This window comes from Onychostruthus taczanowskii, unplaced genomic scaffold (genome assembly GCF_017590055.1).
Source record: "Onychostruthus taczanowskii isolate IOZ18803 unplaced genomic scaffold, ASM1759005v1 scaffold184, whole genome shotgun sequence".
Lineage (NCBI taxonomy): Eukaryota > Metazoa > Chordata > Aves > Passeriformes > Passeridae > Onychostruthus > Onychostruthus taczanowskii.
In genome coordinates, this window is record NW_024499062.1 from 416076 (window position 1) to 428257 (window position 12182).

The 12182-nt window shown below is 51.2% G+C and overlaps 1 protein-coding gene across 1 annotated transcript; it reads left to right on the forward strand.

The window, feature by feature from the left end:
* The first annotated feature begins 10732 nt into the window (after positions 1 to 10732).
* Positions 10733 to 11191, forward strand: UCN3 (urocortin 3). The gene has a single exon (XM_041401054.1). It carries the CDS (start codon positions 10733 to 10735, stop codon positions 11189 to 11191), a length of 459 nt encoding a protein of 152 aa, XP_041256988.1.
* The last annotated feature ends 991 nt before the right edge of the window (positions 11192 to 12182 follow it).

The window sequence follows — 12182 nt, forward strand, 5'->3', positions numbered from 1 at the left end:
GCTGGATTTAATCCTGGAATGGTTTGGTTGGAAAGGATCCTAAAGCTCGTTCCATGGGCAGGGACACCTCCCACCATCCCAGGTCATTCCAAGCCTCATCCAACCTGGCCTAAATCTTGGAAAAGCCTCTGTGACTCCCTCCACCCTCTCCGGGAGATTTTACTGCCATCCACAGTCCTTTTGGGGTGAAATCCCTGTCCCTATCCCAAAATCCCCATCCCTGTTCCAAAATCCCCATCCCTGTTCCCAAATCTCCACCCCTGTTCCCAAATCCCCATCCCTGTTCCCAAATGCCCACCCCTGTTCCCAAATCCCCACCCCTGTTCCCAAATCCCAATCCCATTCCCAAATCCCCACCCCTGTTCCCAAATCCCCATCCCTGTTCCCAAATCTCCACCCCTGTTCCCAAATCCCAATCCCATTCCCAAATCCCCACCCCTGTTCCCAAATCCCCATCCCTGTTCCCAAATCCCCATCCCTGTTCCCAAATCCCCATCCCTGTTCCCAAATCCCCATCCATGTTCCCAAATCTCCACGCCTTTCCCAAATCCCCATCCCATTCCCAAATCCCCATCGGTCTTCCCAAATCCCCATCCATAATCCATTTTTTTGCCCTGGAAGGCAAAAAAAAAAACCCTTGGAAAATCCTGGGAAACCTTCAGTGCCAGGCAGGAAAGGGGGAAAAATCAGGATGGGCTTGTCCCTGGAGATCCAAGGAGAAATCCCATCCTGGGCTGTTTGTCCTGCTCTGTTTGGCACCTGAAACCACCTGGAAAATCCAAAAAAAATCCTGGAAAGACACCAAAACCCACCTGGAGGGAATGAAACATTCCCTGAGCTTTTCCAGCCTTTTCCAGCTGCTGCAGTGGGATCAGATCCCAGTTCTGGGTGCAGGAAAAACCAGGAGCAGCTCCAAGACTCAGATCCTTGGGATAAAAGCGGATTTTCCATTGGGACACAGAAAATCAGGGAAAATTCCCGGAATCTGAGTGATGATCCAGGCTCCCTTCACAAATCCCTGGATGTTTTGTCTGTACTGCCCACGTGGTGGCCAGGGAGGTGCAAAAATCCCTTTGGAAAAGGGGCAGGAATTGCAACGGAGGGGAAGAAATAAAAACATTCCAGGAAAATTTGGAGGATTTGGGATTATTTTTTCTCTTCCACCACTTTTTTCCTCCTCTTCCTTTGGAGGGAAAGCAGCAAAATCCAAATTTAATTCCAAGTTTAATTCCAAATTTAATTCCAAGTTTAACCCCAAATTTAATTCCAAGTTGAATTCCAAGTTGAATTCCAGGGAATTTAGCTGCTTCTGGAGTTGGATTTTTGGGTTTGGCCCAAGTGATTTTTGGGAATTTCCAAAATAGCCCCAAATCCAGTTCATCCCAAGGAGCTTTCCTGCCATTTCATTGGCATCCAAATCTCCAGGCTTGAATTAATTGAATGAATTAATTTAATTTAATTAATTGAGCTAATTTAATCAATTCCCAGGAAGATGAAACACGGAGAGCTCTGTGGAAATCCAGGGATGCAAATCCCCTCGGAAAAGGTGAAAAAAAATAGTGCAAAAAAGGCAAAATAACTATTCAAAATTTTGTACTCCCAGCTCTTCTCTTCCCATTGGATGAGGTTTTCCAATATTTGGGAAAACATCACAGATTTGAGCTGTTGGAAGGAGTGAAAATCACCCCCAAAATGGGGTTAAGAAGGAGGAGAAATCCCATAAAATCCCCTAAATCAGCCTCGTGGCAGAGGAAGGGTTTGCTGTAGGATTTTAGGGAAATTCTCCTCCTTCCACAGCCTGGAAAATGCAAATTGAGCCCTAAAAATTGGGAAAAAAAGGGACAAAGCCAAGTAGAAAAGTCCTTTTTGCCCCTCAACGCATCCATGTCTGACTCTTCCAAGGAATTCTGGTGCTGGAAGCACCAAATGGGATCTCCTGGGCTGGGCAAAACTTCTGGGATTTGGGATTTTTTTGAAGTTCCTGGGGTGGAATGACCCCAAATCCCTGATTTTCCCTGGCAAAACTTCTGGGATTTGGGATTTTTTTGAAGTTCCTGGGGTGGAATGACCCCAAATCCCTGATTTTCCCCGGCTTGTGGAGATGAAATTTTAATAATCCCTGCAATGATTCACTCCCGGAAATTCAGCTCGGGGGAAAGGTGAGGAGAGGTGGAATCCCAGGGAAGTGAGGGATTGCTCCTCACTTCCTGCATTTTTCATAAATTCGGGACTTTTTCAGGGAAACTTTTGGGAAGTTTGAGGCCTCCAGGTCCTGTGGGTGCCCTCAGATGTTCCTGGCTCAGCTCGCTCCTTCCCGAGGGATATTTTGATGGAATTTTCCCTTGGAAACACAATTTTCCTGCAGCAAATTCTCCTCCCAGGGTGAGGGATTCCAAACCATGGCAGCCAAAAAAGCTGGATTTGCTTTTCAAGGGATGAACCAGGAAATTCCTTCTTTTTTTCTGCTTCTCTTCCCTATTTTTTCTTAATAAAACCACTCTGAAATTTCCATGTCTGAAACACAGAAAATTCCATATCTAGAGCATGGATTTGCCTCCTCCAAGGACATTTTCCTTTCCCAACAAAGGTTTTTGTGGGAAAATAAATTTGTGGGGGAATAAAACTCAGGAAAACAGCCCAGGATGGGATCCAGAGGTGGAAAAATCTCTCAGTCCCATGCCCTGATCCTTTTCCTTGGAAAAATCCCTCACGTGGATTTCCCACCCAGCTCCTTGTGCTGGAGTCACCTGGGAGTTTTCTTTCCCAGAAACAGCTCCAAAATTCCCAACATTTGGAGAAAAAATTCCCTTCCAGCCCTCAGGGGAGGAGGGAAACCAAAACCTCATTCCAGGAGGCAGAAGCTCCGAGTTGAGGTGGGAAAGGAAGGAATTGCTGGAGAGGAGGATCCTGTCTGGGCAGAATTCCCAAGGTTTGGAGGCAAAGGGAAGCTCCCACCATTCCCAGCTCAGATCCTGGCTCCTCATCCAGGAATTCCCACAGTTCTGGCTCCTTCTCTCCAGGCTGGGAGTGGGAACATCTTCCCAGCCTAAATCAGAGCCCATCCCGGCTCTCTGCTGGCTCCAGGGGTTTCTCCAGGGATTTTCCCCACTTTTAGCAGGATTTGCCCATGATCAGCGATAACTGCTCCCCTCCAGCTTGGCAATGGCTTTTCCAAGGAAGTTTCAGAAAGGAATTTGGGATCATTTGGTCCTGGAGCCTCCAGGAGAATCCGAACCAGCCACAAATCCATGTGGGACCCTTTGGAGAGACCTGAGATCTTCCTTGGTTCATATGGAAAAATCATTGGTCCTAAATCTCAATCCCCATCCCTGCTCCCAAATCTTCATCCTTGTTCCCAAATCTCCATCCTTCTTCCCAAATCTTCATCCCTATCCCTGCTCCCAAATCCCCATCCTTGCTCCCAAATCTCCATCCCCAACCCTGGTTCCAAATCTCCATCCCCACCCTTCTTCCCAAATCTCCATCCCTGTTCCCTTATCTCCACCCCCATCCCCATTCTGATCTTCATCCTGATCCTCTTCTGCTCCCAAACCTTGGGGAATTCCAGGAGTTTCCTCTCTGGGTTTACTGGGACCAGTCTGGTGCTGGGAGCCCAAACTGGGAATTTTCCCCACCTGCTGTTTTGGGATGATCCCAGTTAATCCTGCTGGAGTTTTAGGGAATTGGAGCTTTTCCCCCTCATCCCACACCTCGTCCTTCCCATCCTCTCCCAAAGCTTCACCTGGGATCGTGCAAACAAATCCTGGAAGTTTCCCCAAAAATCTCCATTTTTCCAAGAGTTTCCCTGCATGAGTGGGAACAGAAAATTCCCTGGAAATGGGAAAAACAGGGGAAACCCTTCCAAATCCCCACTCTGGGAACAAAACCACATTCTTTGGGATAACCTCAACCCATGGCATCCTCAGAGCCGGAAAAACCTTTGGAATTAAAACATCCCTGTCCCCAAAACCCCCGGGGACGAAGCCGTGCGTGATCCTCCAGAATCCCAGCACTGACGCCAGCCCCACTTTGGGGTGACTCTTCCCAGATTTTGGGATCCGACGTCTTTTCCCCCCCTCCCACCCCCTCCCCAATTCCCGGTTTTTTCCCTGCGGATGGGGAGAGGCTCCGTGACGTCGCCGGCTCGCTCTGATCTCATCTTAATGAAATCATTCCCAAGCCAAGGCTCCGCGTCTGGAATCACGACTCCAACCCCGTGATCCCTGGCTTTTTTATAAATACACCAGGGAGGGGGGAAAAGGTTTCCAGAGAGAGGGAAAAAAATATCCCAGTCCCTGGGAAAAACAAGCAGGGAGGAGAAGTTTGGGAAAGGCTCCTGATGCCTCTTTCCTGGGAGTGATTCCACGGCAAATCCTTCCCATCCCAAGCATCCAGGAGAAGCAGGTGAGTGCCTGGATTTCATTTATTCCCCCATCTGCAGAAACTTTAAATATTTCAGGGTTTTCTTTGGGAAATCAGATTCCAGGGGTTTGGGTTTTTTTAGGGACTGAGAGACTTTTCCACCTCCGGATCCCATCCTGGGCTGTTTTCCTGAGTTTTATTCCCCCACAAATTTGTTTTCCCACAAAATCTTTGTTGGGGAGGGAAAATGTCCTTGGAGGAGGGAAATCCACGCTCCAGGCATGGAATTTTCCAGGTGTTTTCTTTTTTCAGGGAAAAAAAATAGGCAAGGTAGGGAAAAGCAATCCAAGATATTTTGATATCAAGGGATTCGTAATTCCCCTCGCCCTCCCTCCTAGGAAAACCAATTTTTTTATTATTATTATTCCAGCAATTTTGGGAGGCAGACTGGGATAGGCAGCATGGGAAGGATTGGGAAATCTTGGGAAAAGGAAAATTAGGGAGATAAATCCCTGCTGTCACTGCAGGGATGGGGAGGAGAGCGAGGCACAGCCACCCCCCCCACCGAGCCCGCCTGGATTTTGGGAATCATCCCCGGGAAAAGCTCACGGGGCAAGAACCAGACAGAGTTTAAGGAGTCTCCAGATCCCATTCCCAGATTTATCCCGGACTTACTCGGGAAAATCGCGCTCCATCCCGTCCTCTGCCGCAGGGAGAGGCGGCGATCCCGGTTTTCCTGGCTGGAACGAGGCGCTTTTCTCCTTCCCAGCCGAGCTCCGGGAGCTTTATCAGGGTCGGCAGCATCCCGATAAAATTCCCGGCAAACGCTCCCGGCTGTCCCGGCAATTCCCGGCGGGAGGAGCGGCTCCGGCAGCGCGGATTTCATTCCCATTTCCTCGGATCCATCGCTGGTGCTTTTCCTCCTTTTCCTGCCTTTTTTTTTTTTTTTTTTTTAGCAAGGAGGAACCCCCAATTCCAGCTTTTTTTCCTGCTCCATAAAAAACTTCCCGGAGTGGAAGGGCACAACCTCTCCCCACTCCAGGCAAAAATAAACCCAATCCCACCCCCCAAAAAAAAAAAAAATCAGCTTTTCCTTGGTTTTTTCCTTGATTCCTGCTGCTTTTGCCAGGATATCCATCCCGGCGAGGAGCAGGAATGGGTGTGGATGGTTTCAGCCGCGTTTTCCCTTTGCTCAGCTTAGATTCCCGGAGTTTTGTTGTGCGGGAAAAGCTGGAAAAATCCCAGGAAAAGGCGCTGGATTCAGCCCGTGATGAGGGAGATGCTGCTCCGGGATTCCAGGCGGGGCAGGAACATCCCGGGGCTCTCCCAGGAGCTTTGGAAGGGTTTTGGGGGACATTCCCATTCCCCATCCAGGATTTGGGGTGAGAAAATCCCCGATCCCTGAATTCCCATCCCATCCTGCAGGGTGGAGGGAGGTGAAACACAGCTGGGGAAAAAAAAAAAAAAAGGGAATTTTGGGGTGGGAGGAATCTTCATCCCGAGTTTTTCAGGATCCCAGCCTTGGATCACATGGAAAAATCCCCCTTCCCAAAGGGAGGTGAAACACAGCTGGGGGAAAAAAAAGGGAATTTTGGGATGGGAGGAATCTTCATCCCTAGTCTTTCGGGATCCCAGCCTTGGATCACATGGAAAAATCCCCGTTCCCAAAATCTCCAGCCCCTTTTCCAAGAAAAATTAAATCCTGGGATACGTTCATGTTTAAATGGCCAAATGTGGGATTTGGGGCTGGAGGAAAGTTTGGGATTCAAAATGATCCCATGAGGGGGTTGAGTGCCTGGGAAGGGTTTTCCTCCCTTGATCCTGCAGGAAAAGCTTTCCCTGGATCAATCCATGGCTGCTCCTCTTCCTCTCCCATCCCGATCCAGGGGAAGGTGGAGGGGATGGATTTTGGGGTTTGGGGAAGCGGCGAGATGGGAGGCAAAGAAGTGGAAATGGAGCAGATCCCTAAAATCCTGAGGGAGGATTGGCACGGCCAAATCTCCCCTGGGGAAGGAGGGAAAGGGAAGAGTTCAGGGAATGAACTTCCCAAATCTCTCCCCTTTTCCATGGAGAGCAAAGAGCAGAGGTAAAGGGATGAACCTCCCCAAAATTCCCACTCTGAGGAACTGCAAAGGGCAACTTTAAGGGGAAAGACCTTCCCAAAATTCCCTCTCCAATGGATGGAAAATGGAAGTATTGAAGGGATAAACCTTCCCAAAATTCCCACTCCAAGGGATAGCAAAAGGCAGAATTTAGGGGATAAAACTTCCCAAATCTCTCCTTCCCTGGACACTAAAGGAGAGAATTAAGGGAATAAACCGGCCCAAAATTCCCACTCTGAGGAACAGCAAAGGGCAAATTTAAGGGGAAAGACCTTCCCAAAATTCCCTCTCCAAGGGATGGAAAAGGGAAGTATTGAGGGAATAAACCTTCCCAAAATTCTCCCTCCAAGGAATGGCAAAAGGCAGAATTCAGAGGATAAAATTTCCCAAATCTCTCCCTCAACGGACAATAAAGGGCAGAGTTCATGGGAATAAACCTGCCCAAAATTCCCACTCCAAGGAAGAGCAAGAGACAGAATTTAGAGGACAAACCTTTCCAAAAATTCCCCCTCTGAGGAACAGCAAAGAGCAAATTTAAGGGGAAAAGACCTTCCCAAAATTCCCTCTCCAAGGGATGGCAAAAGGCAGAATTTAGAGGATAAAAATTCCCAAAGCTCCCACTCTACTGGCAATAAAGGGCAGAGTTAAAGGAATAAATCTGTCCAAAATTCCCTGTGCAAGGAATGGCAAAAGGCAGAATTCAGAGGATGAAACTTCCCAAATCTCTCCCTCCCTGGACAAAAAAGGGCAGAATTAAAGGGAATAAACCTGCCCAAAATTCCCACTCCAAGGGATGGAAAAGGGCAGAGTTAAGGGGATAAAACTTCCCAAAATTCCCTTTCCAAAGGATGGAAAAGGGCAGAATTTAGAGGATAAAACTTCCCAAAATTCCCCCTCCAAGGAATGGCAAAAGGCAAAATTTAGGGGATAAAACTTCCCAAATGTCTCCCTCCACAGGCAATAAAGGGCAGAGTTCATGGGAATAAACCTTCCCAAAATTCCCACTCTGAAGAACAGCAAAGGGCAAATTTAAGGGGAAAAGATCTTCCCAAAATTCCCTTTCCAAAGGATAGAAAAGGGTAGAATTTAGGGGATAAAACTTCCCAAATCTCTCCCTCCCTGGACAATAAAGGGCAGAATTAAGGGAATAAATCTTCCCAAAAATCCCACTCCAAGTGATGGAAAAGGGCAGAATTAAGGGAATAAACCTGCCCAAAATTCCCCCTCCACGGACAGGGAAGGGCAATTTTAGGGATGGTGGCTCAGCAGGTGACAGATCCCAGACCGAGGATGGAGTTTGGATGGATCTGAGGAACATCCCCCATTCCCAGGGCTATTCCCAAGAGCTCCTGCTGCTCCGCGAGCCCCCATGGGATGAAATCAGCCGCTCCCAACCCCAAAATCCGGGATGGAATTCCAGCCCCGGCTGAGGTCCCCGCCATCCCTGGGGACTGTCCCCGGCCAGGAATTGCCGTGCGAGCCGCTGGCCGCAAGATGGGGCCAGAAGATTGGGAATGTCAGAGGATTCCAGGGTTTGGGAATGCCAGCAGGATTCCAGGGTTTGGGAATGCCAGCAGGATTCCAGGGTTTGGGAATGCCAGCAGGATTCCAGGGTTTGGGAATGCCAGCAGGATTCCAGGGTTTGGGAATGCCAGCAGGATTCCAGGGTTTGGGAATGCCAGCAGGATTCCAGGGTTTGGGAATGCCAGCAGGATTCCAGGGTTTGGGAATGCCAGCAGGATTCCAGGGTTTGGGAATGCCAGCAGGATTCCAGGGTTTGGGAATGCCAGCAGGATTCCAGGGTTTGGGAATGCCAGCAGGATTCCAGGGTTTGGGAATGCCAGCAGGATTCCAGGGTTTGGGAATGCCAGCAGGATTCCAGGGTTTTGGGGAATGCCAGAAGGAGCCCAGGTTTTTGGGAATTCCAGCAGGATTCCAGGGTTTTTGGGAGTGGCAGCAGGATTCCAGGGTTTTGGGGAATGCCAGAAGGAGTCCAGGTTTTTGGGAATGCCACAAGGAGTCCAGGGTTTGGGGAATTCTAGAAGGATTCCAGGGTTTTGGGAATGCCAGCAGGATTCCAGGGTTTTGGGAATTACAGAGGATTCCAGGGTTTTGGGAAATGCCAGAAGGAGTCCAGGTTTTTGGGAATTCCAGCAGGTTTTCAGGGTTTTGGGAATTCCAGAGGATTCCAGGGTTTGGGGAATACCAGCAGGAGTCCAGGGTTTTAGGAATGGCAGCAGGATTCCAGGTTTTTGGGAATACCAGAAGGATTCCAGGGTTTTGGGAATTCTAGAAGGATTCCAGGGTTTTGGGGATTCCAGAGGATTCCAGGCTTTTTGGGAATGCCAGCAGGTTTTCAGGGTTTTGGGAATTACAGAGGATTCCAGGTTTTGGGAGTGGCAGCAAGATTCCAGATTTTTGGGAATTCCAGCAGGTTTTCAGGTTTTTGGGAATTCCAGCAGGATTCCAGGGTTTTGGGAATGCCAGCAGGATTCCAGGCACTTGGAGAACCCGCAGGGCTGGCTGGGGACATTTTTCCATCCTGGGAATGGGCAAAAAGCCCCATGGGAGATCCTTGGGGGCTTTTTGGAGAGGTCAGGTGGGGATAAAGGGAGACGGGGAGGGTTTGTGCAGAGTTATCCAGGAGATTTATCCAGGAGATTTATCCAGGGATTTACAGCCCCCAAAAACGGCCCAAAAAGACCCCAAAAAGAGCCCAAAAATGGCCATATTTCAAGCAGGAGGATCCTGGGGATGGAGCAATCCCGGAGCACTCGAAGGCAGGGCTGGAGAGGGGACACGGGGCCATCACATGGGATCGTCATTCCCACGTCCTCTTGGGACTGAGGGAGGTGGGATGGGCTTGAGGAACATCTCTGGTGAGTGCAGGGCAGCAGGGGACAGGGAATGCCGTCTTTGCGGCACCCAGGGATACTCCAGGGAGGTGGAGAGGGATCCATGGGATTCCTGAGGTCCAAACAGGGCCTGCAGCAGCCACGTGTGTGCCATGAAGGACAGGCCAAGTCCTCCTCTCCATGGAAGCTCCATGAAGGAAAGGCCAAGTCTTCCTCTCCATGGAAGCTCCATGAAGGAAAGGCCAAGTCTTCCTCTCCATGGAAGCTCCATGAAGGAAAGGCCAAGTCCTCCTCCTCGTGGAAGCTCTGTAGAAGTTCCATGGAAGCAAAGGCCAAATCCTCTTGTCCATGGAAGCTCCTTGGAAGTTCCATGAAGGAAAGGCTAAATCCTCTCATCCATGGAATCTCCATGCAAGTTCCATGAAGGAAAGGCCAAGTACTCCTCATCCATGGACGTTCCATGCAGACTCCACAAAGGAAAGGCCAAACCCTCACCTCCATGGAAGTTCTGTGGAAACTCCATGGAAACTTCATTAAATCCTCTTGTCCATGGAAGCTCCTTGGAAGTTCCATGAAGGAAAGGCTAAATCCTCTCATCCATGGAATCTCCATGCAAGTTCCATGAAGGAAAGGCCAAGTACTCCTCGTCCATGGAAGTTCCATGGAAACTCTACAAAGGAAAGGCCAAACCCTCACCTCCATGGAAGCTCTGTGGAAACTCCACGGAAATTTCATTAAGGAAAGGCCAAGTCCTCCTCGTCCATGGAAGTTCCATGGAAACTCTACAAAGGAAAGGCCAACCCCTCACCTCCATGGAAGCTCTGTGGAAACTCCACGGAAATTTCATTAAGGAAAGGCCAAGTCCTCCTCGTCCATGGAAGTTCCATGGAAACTCTACAAAGGAAAGGCCAACCCCTCACCTCCATGGAAGCTCTGTGGAAACTCCACGGAAATTTCATTAAGGAAAGGCCAAGTCCTCCTCGTCCATGGAAGTTCCATGGAAACTCTACAAAGGAAAGGCCAAACCCTCACCTCCATGGAAGCTCTATGGAAATTCCATGGAAACTCCATGAAGGAGAGGTCAAGTCCCCCTCTCCATGGAAGCTCCATGGAAGCAAAGGCCAAATCCTCCCCTCCATGGAAATTCCATGGAAGCTCCAAGGAAGAGAAGCTCCTTGGACATCCCACCTCTCACCAGCACCCCAAAACCAAGGGCTGGGGCTTGCATCCCAAGGAAGCTCCTTCCCACCTGTCCACACCTTCGGATGGGACCTGGGAGGTGACTCCAAGAGCGCAGGAAGGGGAGTTTAGGGATCGGGAAGGAATGAGGAGATCTGGATCTCCCCATGTCCCACGGGAAGCTCATGTCCCTCTCTGCCCTCCCCTGGGTGTCTCCACGGCCAGGCCACCGCCATGTCCCACGCCAGGCTGCTGCTGCTCCTCATCCTGCTGGGAGCTGCCGGCACCGGCCGGGCCCTCAGCCTCTCCAACGCCGCCTCCATCTTCAGCTGCCTCAACGCCGCTCTGTCGGAGGCGCACAAGATCCTTCCCGAGGAGAACGCCGTCCTGGACAAGCGCGGCTCCGAGTCGCCGTCCCTGGAGGAGGCGTCCGAGGAGGACGCGGCGGAGGAAGAGCTGGGGAAAAGGACATTCCCGGGGGATGGCCACTACAAATACGTGTCCCAGGCGCAGGTGAAGGGCAAGGCCTACCAGAACCAGGCCAAGAGCGACCGGCGCACCAAGGTGACGCTGTCCCTCGACGTCCCCACCAACATCATGAACATCCTCTTCAACATCGCCAAGGCCAAGAACTTGCGGGCCAAGGCGGCGGCCAACGCGCACCTCATGGCCCAGATCGGGCGGAGGAAGTGACTGGGCCGCCGCCGCAGGGGACTGATGGCCGGCTGTGACATCGGCGCTGCCACCATCGAGCGACCTCACGTCCGTGTTCCTCCTCCTCCCCTTCTCTCCTCCCCGCTGTCCTCCGTCATTCCTTCCGGACATTTCCACACGCAGGGAAGAGCTTCCTGTCCCCAGCCGGGCGCAGGGGACGCGTCACCCGGGAAGGTTCCTGATTAAAGCTGCGATCTCTGGAGTTTCCAATGCTTTGTTGTCCCAACTCCTGCCCCGGCTGCTCCCTTGGGTCTGTAAGGATTCCAAAACCTCCCCCAGCTCAGCCTCGTGGCCCTGTCCCCACCACTGCCCTCCCAAATCCCGCCACGAGCTGTTCCTGCCACAGCCACCAATCCACAGGGATGGGAAAAGTACAGGGACAACCTCAGGAGCGATTTCCTGGTTCCACCTCCTGGGATTTCCTTGAGTTTGTCACCAGCACCTTCAGCATCAACCTCCCCACCCACACAGCCCCGTTGTCCCCTGATGGGCACTGGCCATTGTCACCCACACAGCCCTGGTGTCCCCAGATAGGTCCTGGCCATTGTCACCCACACAGCCCCGTTGTCCCCTGATGGGTCCAGCCAGGGCCACCCACACAGCCCCATTGTCCCCTGATGGGCCCTGGCCATTGTCACCCACACAGCCCCGGTGTCCCCTGATGAGCCCTGGCCATTGTCACCCACACAGCCCCGGTGTCCCCAAATGGGTCCAGCCAGGGCCACCCCACAGCCTCAGCTGCGTTTGGATCCCAGGACCTGCAGGTGGCTCTGTGGCTGCTCCAAACCCACCCTGGGTCCCACCACAAATCCCCCCCTGTCCCTTCCCACTTTTCCTCTGCTCAGTTTTCCAGCTGGTCCAGGTCCAGCTCTTCACCCACAGACCATCCGTGCTCACCCCGCTCCTCCCTGGCCCCCCACGCTCCCACCCTTCACCTTGGAATATTCATCCCTTCCTCTAAACCTTTCTC

Excerpts from the sequence above, each read along its gene's own strand:
- UCN3 (XM_041401054.1), top strand. The coding sequence starts at position 10,733 with ATGTCCCACGCCAGGCTGCTGCTGCTCCTCATCCTGCTGGGAGCTGCC.